At 38.8% G+C, this 26,955-nt stretch overlaps 1 protein-coding gene across 4 annotated transcripts in view; it reads right to left on the bottom strand.

Annotated features, from left to right (window-relative positions):
• Positions 1-16,543: 16,543 nt before the first annotated feature.
• LOC127659022 (rho guanine nucleotide exchange factor 7-like) overlaps positions 16,544-26,955 on the bottom strand; it is a 36,538-nt gene continuing 26,126 nt past the window's right edge. For 2 of the 4 annotated variants that reach the window (XM_052148631.1, XM_052148633.1), the window contains exons 13-21: positions 26,486-26,572; positions 26,240-26,318; positions 26,001-26,140; positions 23,806-24,027; positions 23,581-23,674; positions 23,412-23,501; positions 20,066-20,162; positions 19,858-19,912; positions 16,544-18,769 (exon numbers count right to left, since the gene is read on the bottom strand). In XM_052148631.1, coding sequence (XP_052004591.1) covers positions 18,647-18,769; positions 19,858-19,912; positions 20,066-20,162; positions 23,412-23,501; positions 23,581-23,674; positions 23,806-24,027; positions 26,001-26,140; positions 26,240-26,318; positions 26,486-26,572 — 987 coding nt within the window. In that variant the 3' untranslated portion in view covers positions 16,544-18,646. Of the gene's footprint in view, positions 18,770-19,857; positions 19,913-20,065; positions 20,163-20,565; positions 21,949-23,411; positions 23,502-23,580; positions 23,675-23,805; positions 24,028-26,000; positions 26,141-26,239; positions 26,319-26,485; positions 26,573-26,955 lie in introns of those variants that run through there. The other 2 variants (XM_052148634.1, XM_052148632.1) reach the window with 2 other exon arrangements.

The following is a 26,955-nucleotide window of genomic DNA, read 5'->3' as shown; positions in this document are numbered from 1 at the left end:
GACACAAGGGGTGTCCTTGGGAGCCCCGTGTACCTCTGAACTTGAGAAAAGGCAGACAGAATTTGCATGTCCCGTCCCGGACATACGGGTATAAAGGGAAGCAGGCGTGCATCTGTCAGTCAGGTTTTTGCACTGAGGAGCCGAGAATAAGGTACGGCATGTTACAGTGGAAGGAATAGTGTCATGGTAAGGGGGACACAATGTCTCGTTCCCTCCATCAGGACGTTGTGTCAATTGTAGTGACAGAAGGGGTCGCAGTTAAAAACGGCATGCAAAAAACCATGTAACTAAACAGGCAACATGACTTAACATGGGAGCAAGGCGGCCAGCAGCAGACTTTTCTCCATCTACACTCACCTAAAGGATTATTAGGAACACCATACTAATACCGTGTTTGACCCCCTTTCGCCTTCAGAACTGCCTTAATTCTACGTGGCATTGATTCAACAAGGTGCTGAAAGCATTCTTTAGAAATGTTGGCCCATATTGATAGGATAGCATCTTGCAGTTGATGGAGATTTGTGGGATGCTCTATTGGGTTGAGATATGGTGACTGTGGGGGCCACTTTAGTACAGTGAACTCATTGTCATGTTCAAGAAACCAATTTGAAATGATTCAAGCTTTGTGACATGGTGCACTATCCTGCTGGAAGTAGCCATCAGAGGATGGGTACATGGTGGCCATAAAGGGATGGACATGGTCAGAAACAATGCTCAGGTAGACCGTGGCATTTAAACGATGCCCAATTGGCACTAAGGGGCCTAAAGTGTGCCAAGAAAACATCCCCCACACCATTACACCACCACCACCAGGCTGCACAGTGGTAACAAGGCATGATGGATCCATGTTCTCATTCTGTTTATGCCAAATTCTGACTCTACCATCTGAATATCTCAACAGAAATCGAGACTCATCAGACCAGGCAACATTTTTCCAGTCTTCAACTGTCCAATTTTGGTGAGCTCTTGCAAATTGTAGCCTCTTTTTCCTATTTGTAGTGGAGATGAGTGGTACCCGGTGGGGTCTTCTGCTGTTGTAGCCCATCCGCCTCAAGGTTGTGCGTGTTGTGGCTTCACAAATGCTTTGCTGCATACCTCGGTTGTAACGAGTGGTTATTTCAGGCAAAGTTGCTCTTCTATCAGCTTGAATCAGTCGGCCCATTCTCCTCTGACTTCTAGCATCAACAAGGCATTTTCGCCCACAGGACTGCCGCATACTGGATGTTTTTCCCTTTTCACACCATTCTTTGTAAACCCTAGAAATGGTTGTGCATGAAAATCCCAGTAACTGAGCAGATTGTGATTTACTCAGACTGGCCCGTCTGGCACCAACAACCATGCCACGCTCAAAATTGCTTAAATCACCTTTCTTTCCCATTCTGACATTCAGTTTAGAGTTCAGGAGATTGTCTTGACCAGGACCACACCCCTAAATGCATTTTTATTAGATAATTAGATAATTGCATTAATGAGAAATTGAACAGGTGTTCCTAATAATCCTTTAGGTGAGTGTATGTTTATCGCCATAGAGTTTAAAGCGGCTGGGGCTATCGTAACATAATAGATCTTTCAGGGAGAAATGGCTCTGCGGAGACCACAACCTGCCCAGACTGGGGGAGGTAACTTGTTGCCAATAAACATGGGGGTTGTCAAGCCAAACGTGGACACGGTGCGGTTGTAGATCCTGCCTGACAAGGGAGGAGTTACTACAGTCACGGCAATCGGGGGGCAGCCGGAACTGCCCAATGGAGAAGCGGGTCCTGCCAGCAGGGGGACCGTACCGCGGAAAATACATCACAAGGAGTTGCCTGAAGCAGGAACTATGCCTGTGGAGCAAAAGCCCAACACAGAGCACTTGACTCATGGTGGGTCTGGAAGCGAATTCCTCCACTGAATTCGCAGGCCAGAGGGCTAGTGAGGAAGAACATCCAGGAAGCGAGAGCTTAGTGGCTAACCTGGGAGAGAAGGTTAGCCACTCTTTTTACAAGGCAAAACAAATTGCATGATGCATAATGGCTGTAAGGCTACAAGTACACAGTGCCTTGAACTCTAAACAGATGATCTATTCATATTTAAATGGGTCTATGAGTAGTTCAATACCAGCCTGATCTCATGAAATTTCATACATATTTTACGAGTTATTTTCTATGATTCCATATGATTTCATTCGTATGAATTCGTATGGAGAGCGGTATAAAAGGACCACAGCACCGACAAGAAGGGGAGAGAGAGCCAGAGATCTAGAGTCCTGTTGAGTAGTTGATCTGTGAATGTGATGCTAAAGAGTTAATGTGTAGCTAATGAGTTATTGTGAAGCTATTGAGTTATTGTAAAGCTGTAAGCTCAGAAGTGTTTACAATTAAAAATGCTTACCTGAGACTGAAGAAACCCGGTTCCCTGTGTCCTCCTTCCCTCCCTATGTGGAGTTTTGTTACACTGGTGCCGAAACCCAGGAACATGGAACCGAAGGAAGTACGTCCCATGGAGTCCTCTACACTGGCTAAAGTCCTCAAGTCCCTCGCCAGACTGCACCACTCCCACTCCCCTGCTTGAAGTTCATCAGGACCAGGTTCACTGCTTCTATGAGATCCTCAGGGCTCAAGCAGAGGACCCGCAGGCAATCCTCAGACTCCTCAGCCAGGAAAAAGCCCCGGCTGCGACCCTGGACAACACTAGTCCCTTGCCCCCACCCTCACTCATGAAGATGGGTGTGGAAGATGACCCCGAAGCCTTCCTTGACATGTTCGAGTAGACATAGAGATCTGGCGTTGGCCGCGTGCTTAATGGGCGGCCCAGTACATCCATTTGCTGTCCAAACTCGCAGCTCAACAACTGCCATCCTGGCCTACAACGTCTTGAAGAAGGTTAGTCGGAGCCCAGAACAACACCGCCATCTTCTGTGACGCCTGCCGGAAATGGCTACTGGTGGGGGACTGCAACATAGAGGGAATTATCGACCAAGTGGTGCTGGAACAGCTGACCCGCCAGCTTCCAGGAGGGGTGGCGCAATGGGTCCAGTGCCATCGCCCGGCGTCACTGGAGGAAATGGTCCAGCTGGCAGAGGACCTTAAGGCGGGGTGCCCAATTGCAGAAGAGCCCTCTCTCTCTCTCTCTCTCTCTCTCCTCCCCTGTGCTTCCTCCCAGTTGTAATCAGACGACTATCCACCAATGCTTGGTTCAACACGAGGCTTTGGGCACAACCAAAAGGGTGAGCGTGAAGTGTGTGCATGGGGATATTCACGATTACCCCATGGTGACCCTTGTGATCAAATTTCAGGGAACAAAACATAGAGTGGAGACTGCGGTTACTTCCCGCCTCACCCACCTGCAGATTTTGGGGACTAATTGTCCTGAATTCAGAACTGTATTAAAGGGAATGTGCACGGATGGGTCCTGCACAAAAGCCACGAGATATTAAATATGCGATGATCTGGCAGGGGAGTCGGAGCCGGGGCCGTCTTCATCAGCTCCATGTCAGGATGACGTAAGGAGGAAGAGGCTGCAGCCCCTCCCATCCTCAGGAGATTTCCCTTTGGAGAAGTCGCGAGACGAAACCCTCAAGCATGCCTTCGACAAAGTGAGAGTGATCGATGGTCAACAACTCCGGCTGAATGTCACACTTTCATATCCCTATATCGCAATTATAAACGAGAGGTTGTATAGAGTGAGGCAGGACGTTCAAACAAAGGAAGATACAACCCAGCTCTTAATACCGCAGAACCACCAGGAAATGGTGTTCCAGGTGGCTCATTATAATCCGATGGCTGGTCATTTAGGAGAAAGAAAAACACTGAACCAACTAATAGCCCGTTTTTATTGGCAGGGTATTGGCGGCGATGTTCGCAGGTGGTGTGCGGCATGCCGAGAATGTCAGCTGGGGAATCCACCGGCCACCCCAAAAGCACTATTGTGCCCCCTTCCGCTGATCGATGTCCTCTTTGAGAGAATTGGCATGGAACTCATCGGGCTATTAGAGCGGTCAGCACACGGATAATGCTTTGTATTAGTCCTAGTGGACTATGCAACGCAATATCCGGAAGCAGTACCTCTATGCAGCATCTCAGCACATAGTGTCCCCGGGTGGGGATTCTGAAAGAAATCCTCAACGATCAGGGCGCAATCTTTATATCATGGACACTACGCAAGCTTTTTGAATTATTGGGCATTAAGTCGATTCACACCAGTGTTTACCATCCTCAAACAGATGGCCTTGTGGAGCAATTTAATAAAACCCTTAAGAACATGATTTGTAAGTTTGTGCACGAGGATGCTAGAAATTGGGACAAATGGCTTGATGTTATTCGCAGTATGAGAGGTCCCGCAAGCCTCCACTGGGTTTTCCCCATTCCTGCTGCTGTACAGACTGTGCTTGATGTCAAACGCAAAGCTTGGGAGGAGGGACCTTCAAACATAGAGCAAAACTCCACACCTTGGGGCAACTAACACAGGAGAATTTACTTCAAGCTCAAGAATGACAGAGCCTACTATATAACAGGGGAACTCGGTTGCAGGAATTTGCACCGGGAGATAAGGTACTTGTATTACTCCCCACATCTGGCTCAGGTGTATGCACCCTTACCTCTTTCTCTCGCTTCAGGGAGACGCTCGACCACGCCCCCCACTGCCACACCAGCCAAAAAACTTTAGGCTACGTGAGAGTCGCTTATGATTCACATTGCGTGCATTCACGCAACATGCATGCATGTATTTCCACATTATTTTCATGTTGAGAAGACAAACATATTTGGACATATTTGCCAAAGTGATCAGCACCTTTGGATCGGACAGAATGGTGTTACTCCATCATAAAATAATGAATGAAATTAGTTAAGATTATTGTAAAAGCTTAAGTTAAGGACTTAAGAGCAGTTCATAGCTCTAATTAATTTACGAGCATTTTTACGTGCTACTTAGATAACGATGCTTTTGGGAAACGTGCTGTAAGTACTATTTAAGTGATACTAACATTAAATTTAGAGCTTTAGGAAACCCAGCCCAAGCTTCATCCATGTCGAGCAGGACTGCGCAGACTTCTATCTGTTTTTTCTCCTGAATAAATTATTTAAAATTACTAAATAACCACTGTAGTGTCCAGATCCCAATAATAACTTTGTGCTGATGTGAAAAAAAAGATGTCAAAGGATTTCTTTGTTGTTAAATCCTAAACTAAAGTATGATTTAACTAAATCATTCACATTAATTTCTTGCATTGATGAAGCTGCTGACACGGCATTCTATTGTTGTGATAATGACACACTTATTCTGACTTTAATCTCATAATCCATCAACTTTATTCTCAAAATATTACGACTTTAATCTCATAGTTCTAACAATGCTGAGTGATGAGGTAAACGAAGACGATGGAGTGAAGAACCAAAGTGCAATTTATTAACAAATGTGAAGTCCAAAAAACCCTACCTATAAATGTGAAACATAAACATTAACTTGAATATAAACTTGATTTAACATAAACTTGACTTGACATGAACATTACCAAACATATAATACCTCATGGGAGAACACATGACAAAGATAACCACTGAACAAACAGAACTGATAACAGGATAACAAGACAATAAACCAATGAAAACAAGACACATGAACATGAACATGGAGGGAAAACAGGACATCACCTGACTAGGAACACATGACATGAAACAGGAAATAAACTTTCAATATAAAAGACATGAAATACATGAACACACACATTAAACATTACAGTAATGCTACACCTTTATTCTCGTAGTTTTGACTTAATTCTCTAAATTTTATGGCTTTATCCTCATAATTTGTCATTTATTCTAAAAATATTATAACTTAATTCTCGAAATCTTAGATTTAAAAATGCTTTCCCATGGCACTTATGTATACACCGTTGAGCACTCTTGTTCCTACTTTCATATAAAAAAAAGATGTATCGCTCTATATGTCCGATTTATATTTGTACTCATATATAAATATTATAAATGTATATATATAATTAGAATATTTATGTATAAAAGAATTTGCCTATGACCATTATTACTGAATGAACAAATTATTTACACTCTCATTCTGAATGTGTTAACATTAACAATCAATGAAAGTGATAAATTATGTCATCATATACGTGTTTCCACTGATCACTGATTGCATTGTGATATTATTAATAAAAAAGCCATATGCTTCACAATAATCTGAAGGCACTGGAAGAAAAAGAGGGAATATGGAATGTGTGGTTAAAATAGATAAACCTATAACCTATTGTGCTATATATACCATAGGAGAAAGTGCTATACACCTCATCCAATACTGACTGAGCCACAAGAGAACAGACAAATTAGGGAAGCAATTCCCACAAACTGGACAATAATGCTATCACATCACATCGGAAAGTCAGCAGACCTCCACTAATTCTCTCCCTAAATACAAAAAGACAGACAAAAGGAGATAAATGTTAAAGAGGCTATGGTCATAAATCGTCTCTCTTCTATACACACACTGTTGATAGAACTGCAAGGTCTTGACGCTAATCACCAGTGGTAGATAAAACTGTGAGGGTTAATGGTCCATATGGCCCTGCAGCACATGAAGAATCAAGATTGCAGTCAGGCCTCTGTATCACTGCCCTCAACAAATCTATTGCTTTCTCTCTCAGTGTTGAATAACAGAGGACTTGTAAGGTGGGGGCAATCGATTCAAGCAGAGAACCCTCTTTTACAGCCCAACATTTAAAGCTGCAAAACTTATTGTAAAGTCAGTGATTGAAAGGCAGGGATTCTCACCCTTTTGTACCCTTGTCACCTTCATTCCAGATTTATAATGCTCTATTACAAAAGTGTGCATCGAGGCCCTATTCAATTAGCCTATCAAATCTTTTATGGTCAGATTGTGACTGGGTTATCAGAGCTGGAGATAAGAGAATTTACAGTGCACATAATAATTCACAACAAAGGGGTTTGTAAATGCTGTGTTGCTGCCCATGCTCCCAATACTTCACAGGCCTTTATTAAAAAAACAAATAAACTTTTCGAATAAAATCATGCATAATATGCTTTAGAACAAAGCAGTCAGCATGTTGTGTTGTGACATAACAATTGTAAAACAAAATAAAAATTTGACATAATAAATTTTGAAGAGCATATTAGAATAAGGGGTAATACTTAACTATAAGGTTATATTAAATGCATAAGTAAATGCATTATGTATCATAAACTAACAATGAACAATATATTTTACTGAATTAATTAATCTTGGTTAATGTTCATTTAATAAAATGCAATTTTTCATTGTTAGTTCACATTAATTCGTTCAGAATGCATTTACAAATTTTTAAAATGTATCAGTTAATGTTAAAATAAACATTAACCAAGATTAATCATTTCTTAAAAAGTATTCATTGTTAGTTAATTAATGTTAACTCATGTTAATGATTACAACCTTATTGTAAAGTGTTGACAAATAAGGTCTTCTTACAGTGAATCAGCTCATACTTACAGTACAAAAAAATATGTAGGCTATATACTGTACACAGTATAGAGAAAGAATACAGTATATGGACTAAATATCCTTGAAGAAATCTCACAGCACAAATACAAGCAAGAACACACACACACACACACACACACACACACACACACACACACACACACACACCAGTTTTGACATTCACATTCATACCATAGACCGAGTGTCTCAATTCTGAATGACAAATAGATTGTGACGACTAGAAAATAGCACTCAATTTCCTTTTCACTAATGCAGCCAATACACTGTCCCCTGGATCGATGGTGATGCGCCGTGAGACGCTGACCATTACTGTGATTGAATCTCCACTTTGACGCTCAAATATGGAAGAGACTCTGAAACTTCACTGCATCTTTTATGCTGAGGAGATGATTTAATACAGTCTCTATGCTACGAAAGACTGTCCAGCTCTCTATAGTGGATCCGTCTCTGCTAGTGTGCATCACGTCTAAATACTGCGAGCCGGCAGTCAGAAGCTAATTAAAAAAGAATACAAACACTCACAAACGTGTGGATGACCTGTGACCCTGCAATGCTGCATATAGAGTGCCGAAGTTATGATGTCACTTTGTAGGCCAAAACGGAAGTTAGCGGCGCATGGGTTCCCTCGATCGAAAAGCTATGCATTTTCCCCATAGACTTTTGGAAAATCGCAAAAAATAAGATCTGTGTTCAACAAAGAGTTGTGACCCTTACACGTTTTGTCTATCAAGATAATATTTACAAGTTAATCCAAAATGTATACATTTTGAAGCCTAAATAAAGCCGCCAGATATAAAATGCTAACGGTAGGCTATAAACGCACTACAGCACACCATGGTCGCGGATCATCGTCATCATCAAGCTTCCTCAAACTTTATTTAAAAAACACGCTCGCTCATTATGATCTGCGCTGTGTATGAACACTTATCCACTTTTTCATGAGAAATATTGCCCATTCGTTTTTTCCAAAAATGTTAGAAACTAATTTTGTTTATGCGTGCCTCTCTGAGATTTTTTTTAAAATCTTTTGTTAATATTTTATTTATTCGTTTCTTATTTTGTTAGTTTATATAAACCTTAATATTATTTTCTTTGTGATTAAGATTATTATGCCTTGATCATTGTGCCCCAAATAAACTTTAAAGATTATCTTTCACTGTATTATGTTTGACTGTATGTTTGCATTCCATTTGCTAATTCGCCAGAAAAAACAACCGCGATTTTACCATCTCATAAGCACTAACGTTAGCTATGGCCGTATCAATTTCCAATCTTATGTCCTTTTTCTTAGACGATAGAAAAACCATAGATCGAGGAGAGAACCACTATAAATCACAGAATCCTGTGTACAAAAATATTTGGAAAAACTACAATTTGAAAAGACTAAATATATAACGTTATGTATATTAACTGAAAGGTAAACTTCTAAGAACGTGAGGCTGTTTGTCATGATGTCATGATGACGTCTAAAGTCCCCGCCAAAGGATGTAGTCTGGTCACCGTATACCTCCAAATAAAACTATACAGGTAGTCAATACCGTAATACAATGTATAAGGGTGCAATACGTTTAACACTCCCGCATCGCGAACGCGCGTTTGTCGACCCCAGAGGATTAACTTTAGCCTAACCATAAATTGTGATTCAAATATATATGATCACTCACCTCAAGACGCCGCCGAGGTGGTGGAGTCCATGCAGGAGGAGCAGCGTTTGGCACTGCGTCGCTTTTCAGCGCGAGCTGTTTGGAGAAGCCCATTTCCACCTCCATTGCGTTGGAGAAGCAATCCCGCGTAAAATGCAGTTTGCACACTCCTACAGCTCTAGGCGGGAACTCGCGGTCTTCCAGAACAAGGACGTGCAACCCCTGGCGCCTAATTTCCAAGTCTGCTGGAAAGCTATACAGTCCAGCAGTGCTGTTGCAACCAGAAACACTACACCTACTTACCATCCTGACCACTGTACTAAATACAGATAATCTACGCTAACTTGAAGCTATCCTAACTGACGCAATACTATGCTACTAACTAACTATGCTTCTAACAATACTACACTAACAAATATGCTAATTAACTACCTAGGCTACACAAAATAATCTAAATAACTATATAAATGCTATGCTAAATAGATGCTAAAATACTCTATCCCTCGCAATTCCAACTCCTGACTCGCTTCAAAATTACTCAATGACCAGTACTAATAAAGCCCCATTCTCCATTAACTAAAAAAAGTTGGTTTAGGGTTTAGTTACCCTTTAAGACAGAGGCAAAAGTTGAGATATAAAAAATAAAAAAAAACGACTGTGTCGTTTACCTGAGAGGGAGTGGTTGACATTTGAACATCTGTCAATCAAATATTCAATAGCGGAGCTCAGTAGTGGGCATGGGACCAGTGTGTTGTCATGGATACGGTGGTAAGTAAAAATGTGCAGCCTGCTGGGTCATTCCTTTGACTGCGGTGTTTCTCGAGGCCCTGCGCCCTCATTCAGGTAGTAGCCAGGGGCATGTTCCCATGCCAATGCCCATCTATTTGTGAAATGTAAAACCAGGTAGCAAGAAATAGATGATTCTGTCCTTTCACCCAAGTCTGACAGGCTGTGTCTCATTTGGAAGGCTGCAGTATACCTAGTGTCCTCCTTTAAACAAATCTCGTTTAAACGAGACGGCCTTCATAGGACAAACGGAAACGTAACCTGGTTGCTATGACAGCACGCCACTCTTTAACAAGCGTGAGCGCTTTGAGTGAGACGGTAACAAAGTCCCTTTAGAAAGGAATGTATGGGGTAAATTTTAGGAGAGTTATAATGATTTAAAGAGAAAAGAAAATAGATTTTACATGTGTACTTTCAGTCTAATACTTTATTTTAATTATATATTAATATAATTATTCATATTATATACTCTGCACTCATCTACTGAGGTACTTCAACTTGGGAATTATCATTACTTGCATTTGAACATCATATTTTCGGGCAAATTGGCGTTATTTTTTTTAGACATTTCCGTTGAAGCAAAGAATTGTGGGTACACCTCGTGCCACGAAGGATACACCTCATGCATCCTCCGCATTCGAAGTGTCCTTCTCGCCATAGAATAAATAAAATAGAATAAAAGCAAAATATATTTTTTCCAATAACTTGGACAGTATATAATATAATTATTAGTAATATATAAATAACAGCAATATATAAATTATTATTATTATTATTATTTATTTGACCACATCACATTGTGTGTGTGTGTGTGTGTGTGTGTGTGTGTGTGTGTGTGTGTGTGTGTGTGTGTGTGTGTGTGTGTGTGTGTGTGTGAGTGTGTGAGCGTGTATTTATCACTTTGTGGGGACCAAATGTCCCCATAAGAATAGTAAAACCCGAAATTTTTGACCTTGTGGGGACATTTTGTCGGTCCCCATGAGGAAAACAGCTTATAAATCATACTAAATTATGTTTTTTGAAAATGTAAAAATGCAGAAAGTTTTCTGTGAGGGTTAGGTTTAGGGGTAGGGTTAGGTTTAGGGGATAGAATATAAAGTTTGTACAGTATAAAAACCATTATGTCTATGGAAAGTCCCCATAAAACATGGAAACACAACATGTGTGTGTGTGTGTGTGTGTGTGTGTGTGTGTGTGTGTGTGTGTGTGTGTGTGTGTGTGTGTGTGTGTGTGTGTGTGTTTGTCCAGATATTTCACTGTCTCTCAGGTTGTGGCATGTTGATACATATTGGGCAGCAATATGTGCCCTGTCCCCTTCTCCTAGGAGTATTTGTAATTTTGAGAGGTCATTTAGGTCTTTAAATTCTGAAGTTTCAGAGTTAAACTTGTTTAAGTAAACATTCCTTGTTTCTCTGAATGTTTCACATTTTAGGAGGAAGTGCATTTCTGCCTCGACCTCACCTGTCCAACAGTGACCACATATTCTGTTTTCTTTTGGTTGCCATGATTTTTTGTGTCTTCCTGTTTCAATTGCCAATTTGTGGTCACTGAGCCTGTACTTGGTTAGGGTATGTCTCTGTTTTCTATCTCTGACAGAAAAGAGATATTTTGCCAACTCATACTCTCTGTTTATGGCCAGATAACATTCTAATAGACTTTGGCTTTTAGTTTCTTCTTTCCAATGTTCCAAATAGGTTTCTATGAGTTGCGTTATAATTTGCTTTACTCTGATTGGTGTTTGGAAAACAGTGTTGATGTGAGACTGGTCAAACTGTGTTTGAGGGGGGATGATTAGTCTCAGCACCAACTGATGTAGGGGACTCTTTTCTCTTTGGCTCTCTCTCTCTCTCTCTCTGATGGTTTGTCCATTTACTTTACAGCACAATGTTTCCCTCTCAATTTAATTTGTGTTTATTTCATAATGTGATGATTGTTTTGTGTTCAATTTAATCTAATAGATTCAAGTAGTGAAATAAATCTAATCTTAATTAACCACAATAATGACATTTGCTATTTTAGTGATATGTCATGAGCTGGTGTTATTTTTGTGTTGGACACAACAGGTGGGGGAAAAGGCTCTAAAGTGTTCGAGCTGAGGTTACCCAAGACTGTTACGTTTTAACTGATAAATATAACTAACTCAAATATGTATTTTCTCCATTTTAGGACCAAATAAAAATGTAAAAATTCAACACCGTGGCTTGGAAAGGATGTCGTTTGCGCCCTCTAGAGGCTTAAGGCAGCTACTCCATATGACCAATTACAGGAACGCAACCTCACACTCTTGTCAAGTTTACATAATAGATGTAACAGCTCAGAATTATTAATAATATCAACATAACTAACCTCGAACCATTGCTTCATGTCATACACGCTCAAGTGAGGCAGAATGTGTAAAGTTATATCCAGTATTTCAACTTCGTTTTCGTGGTGATGTAACTTCGATTCTGTAACCCAGGTAACTTTAGCACTATGTCTGCGAGGATACCAAGAAGGGAGGTGTTGTATTGTTTACATTAAGCTGATTACAGAGTTTATGAGACCGTTGAATTAAATCAGAAGTAGATCTAAACGTTTGTCTCCTTCCTGTTGTCTGCTTGCCTTCATGATGTCCAAGGATGAAAAAAAGCCAGAAACTGTTGAAATAAAAAAAACGTGATCATGTTATCCACCTTATTTTTAAATGTGGAAGTAAGCAGAAGCTCCATTTCTGGCGAATATGAGAAAGTTCTGCTAGCATTGACTCCAGTGTAAATAAGTTATAATACCAGAGTTAGTGATATGGGCTTCCACACAACCACATGATGTGCAGCAGAATTATGTTCCTATGTCGGCTAATTTTCTAATGTCAGCATTTATTTATTGAAGACATGGTAATAAAATCTGCTTCTTTCTTTACCGAGATTGTGACGATGCAGTCTTTCTTGTCTCCATGTAAACCTCCATTCATATGTACCCGAATAACCTCCGACAATGCTTTTATTTATTTATTTCCAAAGGCGATGTTTCATAAGCCATGCTGAATGCTGATTTGCGTGTCTGTTTACTATACACTGCTAAGAATGAGAGAATGCTCTCTGATAAGAATGGAGAGTAAAATGCATTTATTATTTTGTCAAAATGGTGCACCAAAACAAGGTGCAGTTTTGGTGCAAAGAAAGTTGAAGTAGCTTGTGGTTGTGTAAATACTGTGGAAGACTGTCCTTGTCAGCACCTGATTTGATTAATTCTGCCAGTGCAACAGTGTGTGATTAAACAATGGCAAAATGCGACTTTAATACTAAACGAGTTTACCAATAAATAATAATAAACCTGTGATATTATGAAAATGTAAGTAATAATTACAATTATAATAATATGTCGACATTTCAGCCTGTATTATAAAGCAGCATAATGTAGTATTTTTGTTAAAATAGCTGGAAGTGGCTTATACCGGAAGTGGTCCACATTCAAGATTGAAACTGGCGCCACCCTCAGGATGGAATTATGTCGGTAACCAAATTACTAGAGGTTCAACCACCTACAACAGCACTCCCACAGTAAAAATGGTGATTTAGACCAGTGCCGGTCCTACCCCATTTTGCACCCTAGGCAAGACTCTCTAGTACCCAAAATGTTCTTTATAGCATATATATCATGAGCCCTGCTGAGTTTGTGGCCATGTTCACAATGGGATGGAGACGGTCCACACATGGGGGCTGTCATGTTAGATTCACATGACCTGCCGAATATTACTCACTTAATCTCAGTGAACTTGTGCATATTGCCACCTACTGGTCAGAGCTGGTCAAAGTTTTAAATTTATAGTAAAAATGTATAGTAATTGTACCACTGGAGTTGCCTTCATATGCTTTTTGGACCTTAAGAGTTTTGGCCACCATTCACTTGCATTGTATATGACCAACAGAACGGAAATATTCTTCTAAATATCTTCGTTTGTGTTCTGCAGAAGAGAGAAAGTCATACACATCTGGGAATGCATAAAGGTGAGTAAATGATAAGATCATTTTAATTTTTGGGTGAACTATCCCTTTAAAGTGTTGACAAAGTTCCACGTTGAATGCAAGTTGTACAATATGGAATTTTAAGTGAAGCAACGCTGCCATCTGCTGTTGTCTGTTGACATACTGACTCAAACGCATCAGTATGTGATTCTGATTCGTTGTTTTAATTGTTTATATCTTCTTTCACTGTCTGTTTGTTACATGAAGTACCATTCATTCCGAATCCAAAACTTTAATTAATATTAGAGAAAACAACTAATAGATAATAGTCTGGTTGACAGCAGTTCTGTCCCCTCGTTGACGTAGCCTATTTTTCGAAGCTTCAAATGATGGTGATAACGTGTAACCTAGTTTTTAACTACGACGTAAACTACGATAGATAAATCGTGCAATGGCTGTACACTCGAGTGCAAACGAGTTTTCTTCTTTTCCTCCCTGGTTTGTTATAATATCCCAACGTTTGGTTCGTGTTGATCAGTTACATGCTGTCAGAAATATTTTAGAATTTTAAATAACCAGCCTCTTTTTCTAAGCTCTTCAATATATATATATATATATATATATATATATATATATATATATATATATATATATATGATTTGCAGAGTTGCTGTGTGCATACTTGATAACGAGACGAGTAGGCGAAGTGCAGACGCCGGTAGACGATCTTCTGTTAGAAGGATTGTTGTTCGCGCCACTCTCCGCTTAATGCATCTGCGTCATAAAAGCGGTAACGTTGCTGCTTTTGATTAGATAACTTGATTTAACCTAATTAGATCATTTGAGATATGTTCTTATAATGACAATCCGTATCTGTCAAAAAGTTGTTAAACTCTTTTGTAAACTCAATTTAATAGCTTTTTGTAGGCAGAAATGCTTTTGAGACAATACTTTACACAACAAGTACTCAAACCAGGCAGAAACACTCACTTACTGTTGAAAGCTGGTGATTTATTTGAGTGTCATCATGTTGCAGCATCACCAAACTTCTATGCGGACATTCCCACATTTGTTCTCCAGAAAAATAAAATAAAATCAGATATTCCATCTTTCGAGTTTTACTTTAAGTCTTCATCGCACCAATTGCATGACAGCTGAGGAATGTGCTTGATAATGTTCATGCGACTAGAATGTTTAATGTTGAGTCCTTTTTTTTAAGGGGGATAACTGCAGGTAACTTCATATTAAATGCTAGCCACAAAAAAAAAAAAAAAAAAAAAAAAAAATCTAATTTGATTTGTATTTTTTTATGTATTAACTTTCAGATAGCTGGTGAAAATTTTAACATCCAAGTGACATGACAGACATCCAGGTCCAGTGAGCAAGCACGAAATATGTAGATGCGTGGATGGTGGTTCCTCTAGATGTTTTCTACCCATTGAAAGCAATGCCAGTCCTTCATAAGCAGGTAGACACTTGTTTTTCTAGTCAGTGACAAATCCTTTCATGGTTCACTATCTGGTGCTGAGGTTCAAGCTCCTACTCAAATCGCTGCAAGCGCAGTCCTCTGGAGTGCACAACTCTTCATGTGCATACATGTGCTCCTACTTTTGAGTTAACCAATACTTTTTCAAAGAGAGGACTGTTTGAAGAGTTTGTGAGTAGAATCCAACACTGTTCTCAAGAAGCACAGAATACAGATCTTTGCTCAGAGAAGAAAATTGAAGGGAAGATATTCGAAAAGATGAAGAAAATGTAAAATCCAGCAGATCAAAACAAGGAAAAATTGAGAGGCCTTTGAAAAATGGTTGAAATTAGACACAAACTGTAAGAATAAGTGAGAGGAAAGTAAAATAATTATCAAAGGAGAGCTCTGAGGACCATGTCAGTAGCATGAGCGAGAGACAGACAAGAGTGAGAGAGACAGAAATTGGTGGTTACCAGAAGCACCCACTGTGCAGACTGCAAATGAAGATTCCAGGACCAATTCTTCCTTCCCCACATTCACAGAGCCTTAGTGCTGTACTGCCTTATAGCCTTTCCACAGCATGAATATATTACTAGCCACACAATGACGTTGCTTATTGTTTATGAATTACTGGCCTGCCAGACAACAAAAGCTATTTTCATAAGAAAACTCTAATTCATTTCAGTTCCTATTTGATTAGAGGCAGAAGAAAAGAAGCCCTTCGGTCATAGCCCCCAGAGGACTGTTTTTATTCAGTCTGTATGAATAGGGCTTTATTGCTCTTCTTTTCAAAAGCTGATGGGGAAAAGCTTTTAGAGTTAAACATTGACGAAAAATTATTGGGCGGCTGTTTTTGTGTAATAACAAACCCCTTCAAAAGGACACTGAGCTCTTATCCTTCCACCACTCACTCACTCTTTTCTCTTTCTTTTTTGGCAAATTGTAAAGCCTGGAAATTAATGACAGACAGTAGCAAAAAGAGAGAGACCAGCACAGCCACAATGCATGTCAAATCTGAATGATCACAGGCTAGTGAATAGACTAAAGGAGAGAAAGGAAAATACAGGGTCTTAGACAAGTGTGTGTGTGTGTGTGTGTGTGTGTGTGTGTGTGTGTGTGTATACTGGTCAAAAGCGAATTGATTCAATGTCCACTGTGTCCCTTTTGTACAGGATTTCAAAGACAGGTAGTGTTTTAACTGTTAGTTACCACGGAGAGGGTATTTGGTTTGCTGCACTTCAGAGGTGATCAGTTTAGTCCTAAACAAGGCTAAACTTGGACATGGTCAACCTATCAAAGGGATGTGAAAATACAAATATGCATGAGTGTCATTATTTTATTTATTTATTTCATTTGAAGCATCTTTCAGTGACAAATGCCTTTTTTTTTTTTTACTTTAGAATTGTATTGTTATCTACTTATTACAGTAAGGTAGAGCAAGTTGTGTTTTTTCCATAATACCAAAACATCACTGAAAGCGACAATCTTCCAAACTCAATAAGCTGTAAAAAGGGAGAACAGCAAAGAACAAATATGAAAAGGCCAACCTGGCATATATCTACAGGTTTTATCTAAACAATAAATCAGGGCCTCCTTTTATCGGGAGTGCATTATGCTCCTTTGTATTTATGCAAGAATATTTAACAGGAGACAAAAGGTGACTTTCTCCTTATTCATCTGCGAACAAGGCAATGCTGGCATTCTGAAAAGCCTGACATTTGAGCTTTTTGCCAACACCAGCAAAATTATATTTCCATTGTAAATCAATGAAGTAGAATCATCGCCCACAAAGGGACTAGATTGGCTTGTCACTGTAATAGGACCTTGCGCATGCACAACCTTTACCCAGAGCCGTAGTATGCAGGCGAAAGACAAGGGCATAAAGTTGCCCTTGTCATCATACCCTTCCCTTGACAGATTATAGAAACTTTAAGCTTAAACTCCTGAGAAATGTTTCTTACAGGTCTGTTCATTCATTCATTCACACATTATCATCTATCACATTGTTTATTTAGTAAAAAAAAGTGTCACCACAGATGCTTTGTATTCAAAGGAACAGACTACATTTTTTAGTAAAAACTACACTTTAATTTTGTAGTAATATTATGTATATAAAGTTAAGTGTATATAGTTTTATCAAGTATAATTTTAAAATCTCACCTTGTACACATTTTTAATAATTGGCATTTCCCAACTGATGCCACTCAGGTCTAGTCACAACAAAAAAAAAAATGCTTTTTATTTACAGAATAAATTTAGTCACATGGATCTGGGATCTGAGGTAAAGAACACTCCATAATAAATACCTGTGTGAGTTCAGATGAGGCTATTCTACAAGTGTTCTGTAAGCGTAACAGTCCATTACAGTAAGAATTCAAAGATAGTTAAGTCCATAAATAAGATTTTGGCATTTGCTTTGGTCAAATAAATCTTTACAGTCATAAAGTGTGTGTGTGTGTGTGTGTGTGTGTGTGTGTGTTTACAGATATGACAGGAATTTAGTGATGCAGAAGGTCCTGTCACAGCCTGGCAATGGTAAGTTATGTACCCAGCATAAAACATAAGCATACACCTATGACCTTAACATTCCTCATTCAACATACAATGTGATTGTTGCTATTAACAAACGTACCTACAGTTCAATTATTCTTTAAGTATCAACATTTTAGTAATTTGTAAACAACAATTAAATGGAATGAAAACTTCACATCATTGAAATATTCACAGATTCAGTATCTTAATTTGAGTATATAGCGATAACATTTCTTATTAAAACTCAAATGTAACCATAAAAGAGGATTTCAAATTACCTACTGAACCTTTTTTAAATGTAATTTGTTGAAATACAGGTCAAGCCATCAGATGGTTAAAATCTCAACATCAGGTACATGTGAAATGTGAGGTACTATCTGTCTCGCACTTTAACACCAGGTGAAATACAAACTGGGAGAAAAGTGATGCCCTTCCTCCAAGACAGACACATGAAACACTCATGGCAAAAGTCTTTCATGGATGCGAAGACTTCAAAAGCAACAGTCTGACGTCATGATTGTTCAAATATAAATTAGTGGTTGTCAGATTTTTCTAAATTCCACAAACTAGAACATTTAAAAGCACCTGCTTGTTGGAGATGCATAGAAAGAGCACGTTTGAATGTTGAAATGAGCCAGTTCAGGTAACTACAGACTCATATCCACTACTGAATTACAACATGTGTTGCTTTTAAGGAAAGAAAACATTTGTGAAATGCTGAACTGGGTGAAATCATTTTCAACCACTAGTGTAACATAAAAACGAGTAAACTGGCCGCACTGATATCATAAGTTGGTCTCATCCCAGGATGGGTCGTTCATTTTCTTTAGCATTTTTCTAACTATCTTCTCCAGATCTTTCCGAGCTCTCAGTTCTTCTTCCAGAGATCTCTTCATTTTTTTTTTGTCCTGTTGGATTGGTAAAGTCAAGAAACTGCTTGAAATCAAACAAAATTGAAGCAAAACATTTCAAGGATTGTTTATCGGTTTAAGGAAGTGAATTCTTTGTTCCTTGAACATTTCTGGCTGGTTCACAACCTTTTTAAAACAACAGCAGGAAGCATTTAATATGATTGTAATAAAATGTCATTATTAAAATGTGGACCATGTTGTTCGGTGGCTGGATGCTCCCTGGAACTAATGGAAATTAATGCATTTAAATCTCTGAAAAAAACAACCAAAATGCTATGAGGTGAGACAGCTGGATATGTGCAGTACTAACAACTGTAGCACACGTTTTATCTCTGGTAGGTGAATTACATTTTTGCCAACTAATAGTAAGTTTGATAGGTTTCATTTAGCTGGCTAGTTAAGCTAGAGTATTTATTTTTTGGGCTCTAAAAGTGACTATAGATCACTCCCTGAATTAAGCTGTGCAAGTCATTTACATTTAGTAATTAAGCAGACGCTTTTATCCAAAGTGACTTACAAATAAGCAACAAGCAATTTGTCACACAAAAGTCAACAATATCAGTAGTATTGCACTCCAAAGATCTCTGCAAATGGAAGAGACACAAACCTTACTCTGTCTGCAAGTCACGCGCTTACAGGGTAAACAGCTTCATTGATTTGAATACGAGCAATCTAATATTCCCAACCTTTCTTTTGAGGAAATAATTGTGAGCATCTAAACTACAATACACTTTCATTTCATCTCTTGCGTAGACACGTCCAGTTTCAACAACACATCTGGATAAGTCACTTCAGGTAAAAGTTTCATGTTCTTTGAGAAAATGTGTTGACTCTGTCTTATTTAAAGGATCCAGTATTTACCTCCTCATTGTTAATTTTCAGTTTTTGCACATATCGTGTTTGTTCTTTATTAGCTAGACTCTAAAAGTAAATTTTGACAGTTCTGGGTTATAAAAATGCCATTACAAGCTATGCTTCAGAGCAAGACATTCGCAGTAGTGTTCTAATTCCTTTATTATTATAACGTTATTATGTCAGTAAGTGTTGTTCATAACCTTCACAGATCCATGATCAAAGACACTCACCTGTTTAAGTTCTTGTACCTCATTTTTCAGAGCATAAACAACATCCACAAGGCTCCTAGGAAACACATTGAACATTCAAGGTGTCAATAAATAGTGTAAAATTGCATGTTGGAACTTAAAGCTGTTTTATGCTCCATCACTTTAAAAAGAACCATCTTATTACACTTATAATAAACCCTTTTCTAAGTGGACAGATATGCAGTCTTACTTCTCCCCCAGCAGAATCTGACCATTACTCTTCAACTCGTCTACATTGAACTTCTCCCCAGGAACTATCAGTGCTGGACCGGCATCTTTCCACTGCCCTGTTCCAAGAGAAAAGTCCTACAGATTGGTTTTAGGATGTATACTTCAGTTGGACTAATTGATTAGGTTAGATACAAGACCAGAGTGCCTCAAAGGAGTATTTGTACTGGATCAAACTTACACAAGACTGAGCATGAGACAAGAGTTAGTCATGCAGAGGGATCATCCAAAAAAAAAAAAAAGAGGACCATATAAGGTTGTCTTAAGTGTGCAAGCTGAAATTTCCTTAACCACAAAATAATATAAAAGAAAACTGTAAATGTAGATGTGGATTTCTGTTTAAACAAAGTAATACTTAATACATGAAAATAATAAACAAACAAACTTGCAAATACCATACTTATTCTGTAATGAGAGATTAATTCCTTAAAAGGACAGTAAATATACTGTACAAAACAACCCAAGATTTATTCAAAATTATTTTACAATGTGTGCCATTTTATCATATATTTGACTCTGCAAATAACAAACACGATAATGTCTTAATTTCAAACCACGTAAACATCACTGATGTATCTCAGTTTAACAGGTTTTCAGAATATCTGTATGATACAACTGACAAAATGGCAGTAAATATTCATGTTTTCTTCTTGTTCATTTTTAAACCACAGAATAAGAACTTGGTCACAAGGAATCACATAACAAGAGGGATTATACTCTTAGTCATCATTGAACTAATTGGCAAGTCGGTTGTCTTATGTCTCAAAAACTTCATACATAGAGTAAAACAAAAATAGTCTCAAATGAGTGGTGAACTACTACCATCCACACACCAGATATAAAGGTATTCAAATAGAATTTGAATAGAACACATTTAATTATTATTATTTTTTTTAACTTCCATACTTTTCACCATAAACGCTAACACCACTATAAACGTACATGTTAGATCCAACCATACAAAGTCAAAATTCATTCAAAATACATATACAAATAAAAAATAAATACATTTATATCACACAATTATTAACAAAAATTCCCAAGCAATACTGTCTGCAGTGTCATCTGAGTACCATAAGCATGGATTTCCCAACTCCTTACATCAACAGAGTGGTAATCTAATGTTCACATTCAGTAAACACAGTCCAAGTTTTAATGTTGCACATTTTACATGAATGACAATACTCTAATATTTACAGACACATTAAAGAGATTCAAAAATCTTTTTTTCCATTTACAGCAGGATGTGCCCTTGTTGCCTTCAGAGTGCATTGTACCTTCAACAACATTAAAAATTAAATACATCTGGGAATGAGGGCAGAAAGAGAGATCACCATTTTTAAAGGACACTTAAATAAATATTGAATGCAAGGCAAGAAAAAAAAATAATAGAAGGTATAAAGGGAGGTTGGGGGGTGTGAGGGGGATTTAAGATGTCAAGGCAACAGGGAACTGCTTTGGGAAAGTGCAAATATCTGTAAAAAATTATGACGTGCAGATTTATACAAGACCATGTGTAAACACTGACAAATAAATACTAATGACTAGAATAAATATGTATTCGAGTGACAGATCATTAAATAAATAAATAGGTTTAAAATAAATAAATAGTCATTTAAAATAAGAGGAGTGAGGGGGTGGTTTAGTTTTGGTGGGAGATGTAGGAGCTCTTACGGGATACAGAGCCCATCCTGTAACTGTGGGCTGTCCATATACTGTCATAGTCAGAGTCCTCTGAGAGATCCGAGGTGCCCTCCGGCCTTGAGATACTGCTACAACGGCCCAGAGAGTCCATGCTGGATTGATCCAAAACGTGGTTATGCATGAGGTCAGTGCCTTGCCATGCTGAAGAGAGTGTCCATTTCCAGATGATGAGAGGTCAAATCATATGAATGAAGGGATGGGGGGAGGATATGGAAGGGGATAAACAAAGGGGCCAACCAAAAAATGTGCATGGGTGGTCCAACCGCATAGATGAGAATGCAAGAGTACCAATAATAACCAAGACAGCAAAAATTAGTTTAAACAACAGATGAGAGGGGGGTGTTCATGACAGATAAATAAATTAAATATGATGAGGAAGAAAGAGTATAATAATGTTAAAAGTGATCCAATAATGTTGTTGAGCTACATACATACAAAAGTTTTATAGAAATGCTAAGGATGGGAATCAAGAACCATTAATATCACAAAAGACAATAAATACACAATACGTATTTCTATTGCATCATCTTCGATGGCTACAAACAACAAAGAACATATATTGCAACCAGTGTAATCGGATTTGTGAATGAACGTCTATGTGGTGCTTTAAAATAAAATGATTAAAGAGAATTAAAAATCATTTTCAAACATTTGAATGAATCTCACGATTCCCTCATTTACTGAATCAGGCTTACTACTTACTAAACTTACTTTTGTCTCGTCACACTGAAAGGAATAGTTCACCCAAAAATGAAAATTCTCTCATCATTCCTTCACCCTCATGCCATCCCAGATGTGTATGACTTTTTATCTTCTGCTGAACTCAAATGAAGATTTTTTAGAAGAATATTTCAGCTCTTTCGGTCCATACAATTCTGGTGATCAAAATTATGAAAATCCAAAAAGCACAAAAGCAGCCTAAAAGTAATCCATATGACTCCAGTGGTTTAATACATGCCTTCTTAAGAGATATGATCGATGTTGGTGAGAAACAGATAAAAAAAGATTTTTTCTATTTTTTACTATAAATTCTCCTCCCTGCCCAGTAGATGGCGATCTGCACGAAGAATAGGAATCACCAAAACAAAAGAAGAATGTGAAAGTGGAGATTTATAGTGAAAAAGGACTATTAATCCGTTTCTCACCCACACCTATAATATAGCTTCTGAATATACTGTATGGATTTAACAGCAGGAGTCGCATGGATTACTTATATGCTGCCTTTATGTGCTTTTTGGACCATCAAAGTTCTGGCCACCATTCACTAGCAGAACCTAAAAGGCTAATATATCCTTCTAAAAATCTTCATTTTTGTTCTGCAGAAGATAGAAAGTCATACACATTTGGGATGGCATGAGGGCGAGTAAATGATAAGAGAATTATCAATTTCGGGTGAACTATCCCTTGAATAACTGTCCAGCATGAAGATAAAAGTTTTGTTTTAATAAATGGTACATACAAAAAAAAAAATCTGGAATCAATAAGTGGAATCCAAATAGCAAAATCCTTGAGATTCCCAGCCCTAAAAATTGCTGAAAAATGTTATACATAGAAAAGTAGATAAGAATGGGTTCTGTCTTAGAAGAAAAGAACAGAAGACTTACTTGAGTTCAGAGTCTGTCTGGTTTTGGCACTCGTGCAGTAAGCCTCAATCACTTTCAGAATCTGAGCATCCTCCTCCAGAGCTACAGTACCTGCACATGATAGAGATTCAGAAACATGATCCTCCAAAATCTCTTGATATGGATAAGAACTTCCAACAAGCTGACTTACTCTTCCTCAGTGCAAACTCCTCATCGGACGGCTTCCTCTCTGGCTTTCTTTTAGGCAGCAGTTTTTTCATAGTCTTGGGACTTTTACTGAGGTCCTGAAAGAGGAGGAGGGATGGAGAGGATGTGATCAGGATTTAAAGTTAGTAACAGAGTTGTTTAACATTACATTTCCATAACTTTTGTCATTGAAAGTCCAATATTCTGCACAATTAATTCCATAATGTACCTCTTTATAGCAGAGAGCAGCTGATGGTCTCAGTGGGGGTGAAGGACGCAGGCAGCTCAGGCTCCAGGGTTTCTGGGTTTTGGGAGGCTCCAGGGGGCCCCACATCATGGTGCTGTGAGGGGCCCCGTGAGAGGAGGGATGTGGGAGGGTGTGGTAGGCAGGAGCGACTGTCAGGCCACGGCTTTCTGCATGTCTGGATGGTGTCAGAGTGTGAGACGGGAGCTAGAGAGAGACACCGAGAGAGACAGAAATGTGAATCTTACAACAATACTGTACAGTGGGTACGGAAAGTATTCAGACCCCCTTACATTTTTCACTCTTTGTTATATTGCAGCCATTTGCTAAAATCATTTAAGTTCATTTTTTTTCCTCATTGTACACACAGCACCTCATATTGACAGAAAAACACAGAATTGTTGACATTTTTGCACATTTATTAAAAAAGAAAAACTGAACTATCACATGGTCCTAAGTATTCAGACCCTTTGTTCAGTATTTAGTAGAAGCACCCTTTTGATCTAATACAGCCATGAGTCTTTTTGGGAAAGATGCAACAAGTTTTCCACATCTGGATTTGGGTATCCTCTGCCATTCCTCCTTGCAGATCCTCTCCAGTTCTGTCAGGTTGGATGGTAAACGTTGGTGGACAGCCATTTTCAGGTCTCTCCAGAGATGCTCAATTGGGTTTAAGTCAGGGCTCTGGCTGGGCCATTCAAGAACAGTCACGGAGTTGTTGTGAAGCCACTCCTTCGTTATTTTAGCGGTGTGCTTAGGGTCATTGTCTTGTTGGAAGGTGAACCTTCGGCCCAGTCTGAGGTCCAGAGCACTCTGGAGAAGGTTTTCGTCCAGGATATCCCTGTACTTGGCCGCATTCATCTTTCCCTCGATTGCAACCAGTCGTCCTGTCCCTGCAGCTGAAAAACACCCCAACAGCATGATGCTGCCACCACCATGCTTCACTGTTGAGACTGTATTGGACAGGTGATGAGCAGTGCCTGCTTTTCTCCACACATACCGCTTAGAATTAAGGCCAAAAAGTTCTATCTTGGTCTCATCAGACCAGAGAATCTTATTTATCACCATCTTGGAGTCCTTCAGGTGTTTTTTAGCAAACTCCATGCGGGCTTTCATGTGTCTTGCACGGAGGAGAGGCTTCCGTCGGCCACTCTGCCATAAAGCCCCGACTGGTGGATGGCTGCAGTGATGGTTGACTTACTACAACTTTCTCCCATCTCCCGACTGCATCTCTGGAGCTCAGCCACAGTGATCTTTGGGTTCTTCTTTACCTCTCTCACCAAGGCTCTTCTCCCCCGATAGCTCAGTTTGGCCGGACGGCCAGCTCTAGGAAGGGTTCTGGTCGTCCCAAACGTCTTCCATTTAAGGATTATGGAGGCCACTGTGCTCTTATGGACCTTAAGGGCAGCAGAAATTTTTTTGTAACCTTGGCCAGATCTGTGCCTTGCCACAATTCTGTCGCTGATCTCTTCAGGCAGTTCCTTTGACCTCATGAATCTCATTTGCTCTGACATGCACTGTGAGCTGTAAGGTCTTATATAGACAGGTGTGTGGCTTTCCTAATCAAGTCCAATCAGTATAATCAAACACAGCTGGACTCAATTGACGGTGTAGAACCATCTCAAGGATGATCAGAAGAAATGGACAGCACCTGAGTTAAATATATGAGTGTCACAGCAAAGGGTCTGAATACTTAGGACCATGTGATATTTCAGTTTTTCTTTTTTAATAAATGTGCAAAAATGTCAACAATACTGTGTTTTTCTGTCAAGGGGTGCTGTGTGTACAATAATGAGGAAAAAAAATGAACTTAAATGATTTTAGCAAATGGCTGCAATATAACAAAGAGTGAAAAATGTAAGGGGGTCTGAATACTTTCCGTACCCACTGTATGTCCGGATAATATTCCTTTTTTTTTTTTCATTTTGTACCAATTTGATTTATACATTGACATTATTTATAAAAAGGCAACACAACAAATAATACCATGATTTATAAATCCTATATATAATCTCTTAGAATATTTCTTGTGATTTTAGGTGGACTCTTTTGATCTGGACATGCTTTGGAAAGCTTTGTGTGATTTTTTCTTGTTTTGTTTTTTACAGGCTGCTTAAAATGAAACAGAAATAAATACTAAATAATAGGTACATTTCTAAGACGTTAAACAGGACACTTACTGTGTGGCAGGGGACAGTGAGTGGTTTCATGCTGGGAGCTGCCATAGTGGTGTGTTTGGTCTGTCGGTTGAGGTGCTCGAGCCAGTCCTGAAGATCCTGTTTGTTATAGCAGATCACCTGATGCATCTCAAACATGCTGCCTGCATGGATGAACACACACATTTTGCACAAAGCCACTGAACAATCCAATACACTTTTTTGTGTGCCAGTCCCAAAAAAGTGGGCCAGTTTGTGCTTACCCGAGAGCTCAAAAGCATTTTTATGGCTTTCACAGTCTTCTAATGGGGTCATCGTCATCCCACTCAAAGGTAGCTTGCCCTGGGTGAAACAAAGCACACATTTTCTCTTTGTGCTAAAGTCGCGAAGGTCATTATAATGTGCGTGTTCAAAAGAAAACCTTGAGTGGATTTTGTTGGGTGTTGGAGTGGGACTGTGAGATTTATTTAGGTGTGTTGTAATCGGTTCTGACATCATCGGTTTCAGACCTGGTAGATGAAGCCACTCATCCTTGGACTGGCAGACAGGATGAGCAGCACATGAGGAAACAGCATAAGGTAACGCTCGTGCTTCTCCTAGAAAAACAAAATAATGCACCACACCCATTATAAATCTAGCACTGAAATCTAACAGACAAAACTATGACCATTTATCTCAATATTAATTTCTTCTCTCAATATTAATTAGCAACATGTCTTTTATTAATTTACTATTTATTTTTCTTTCATACTGTTGATTTAGCTGGTTCCATAGCTTTTTAATAAAAATAATTATGATATGCAGGAAATGTATAAAAAAAAAAAACAGTTTTTTTTACAGTTTGTGCATAAAAAGATTAAATCACTGCATAATTACATCCCTACTTACTTTAATCCTGCTTAAGTCTTGTTGGCAAAGTGGGTGTAATTTCACTTTAACAAGTTCTTTAAGTTCACTTTATCAGAACCTCTCAACCAAG

The sequence above is a fragment of the Xyrauchen texanus genome, chromosome 18, assembly GCF_025860055.1.
Source record: "Xyrauchen texanus isolate HMW12.3.18 chromosome 18, RBS_HiC_50CHRs, whole genome shotgun sequence".
Taxonomy (NCBI): domain Eukaryota; kingdom Metazoa; phylum Chordata; class Actinopteri; order Cypriniformes; family Catostomidae; genus Xyrauchen; species Xyrauchen texanus.
Note: the sequence above shows the minus strand (reverse complement) of the source record. Positions and strands in the feature narration are given on the sequence as shown.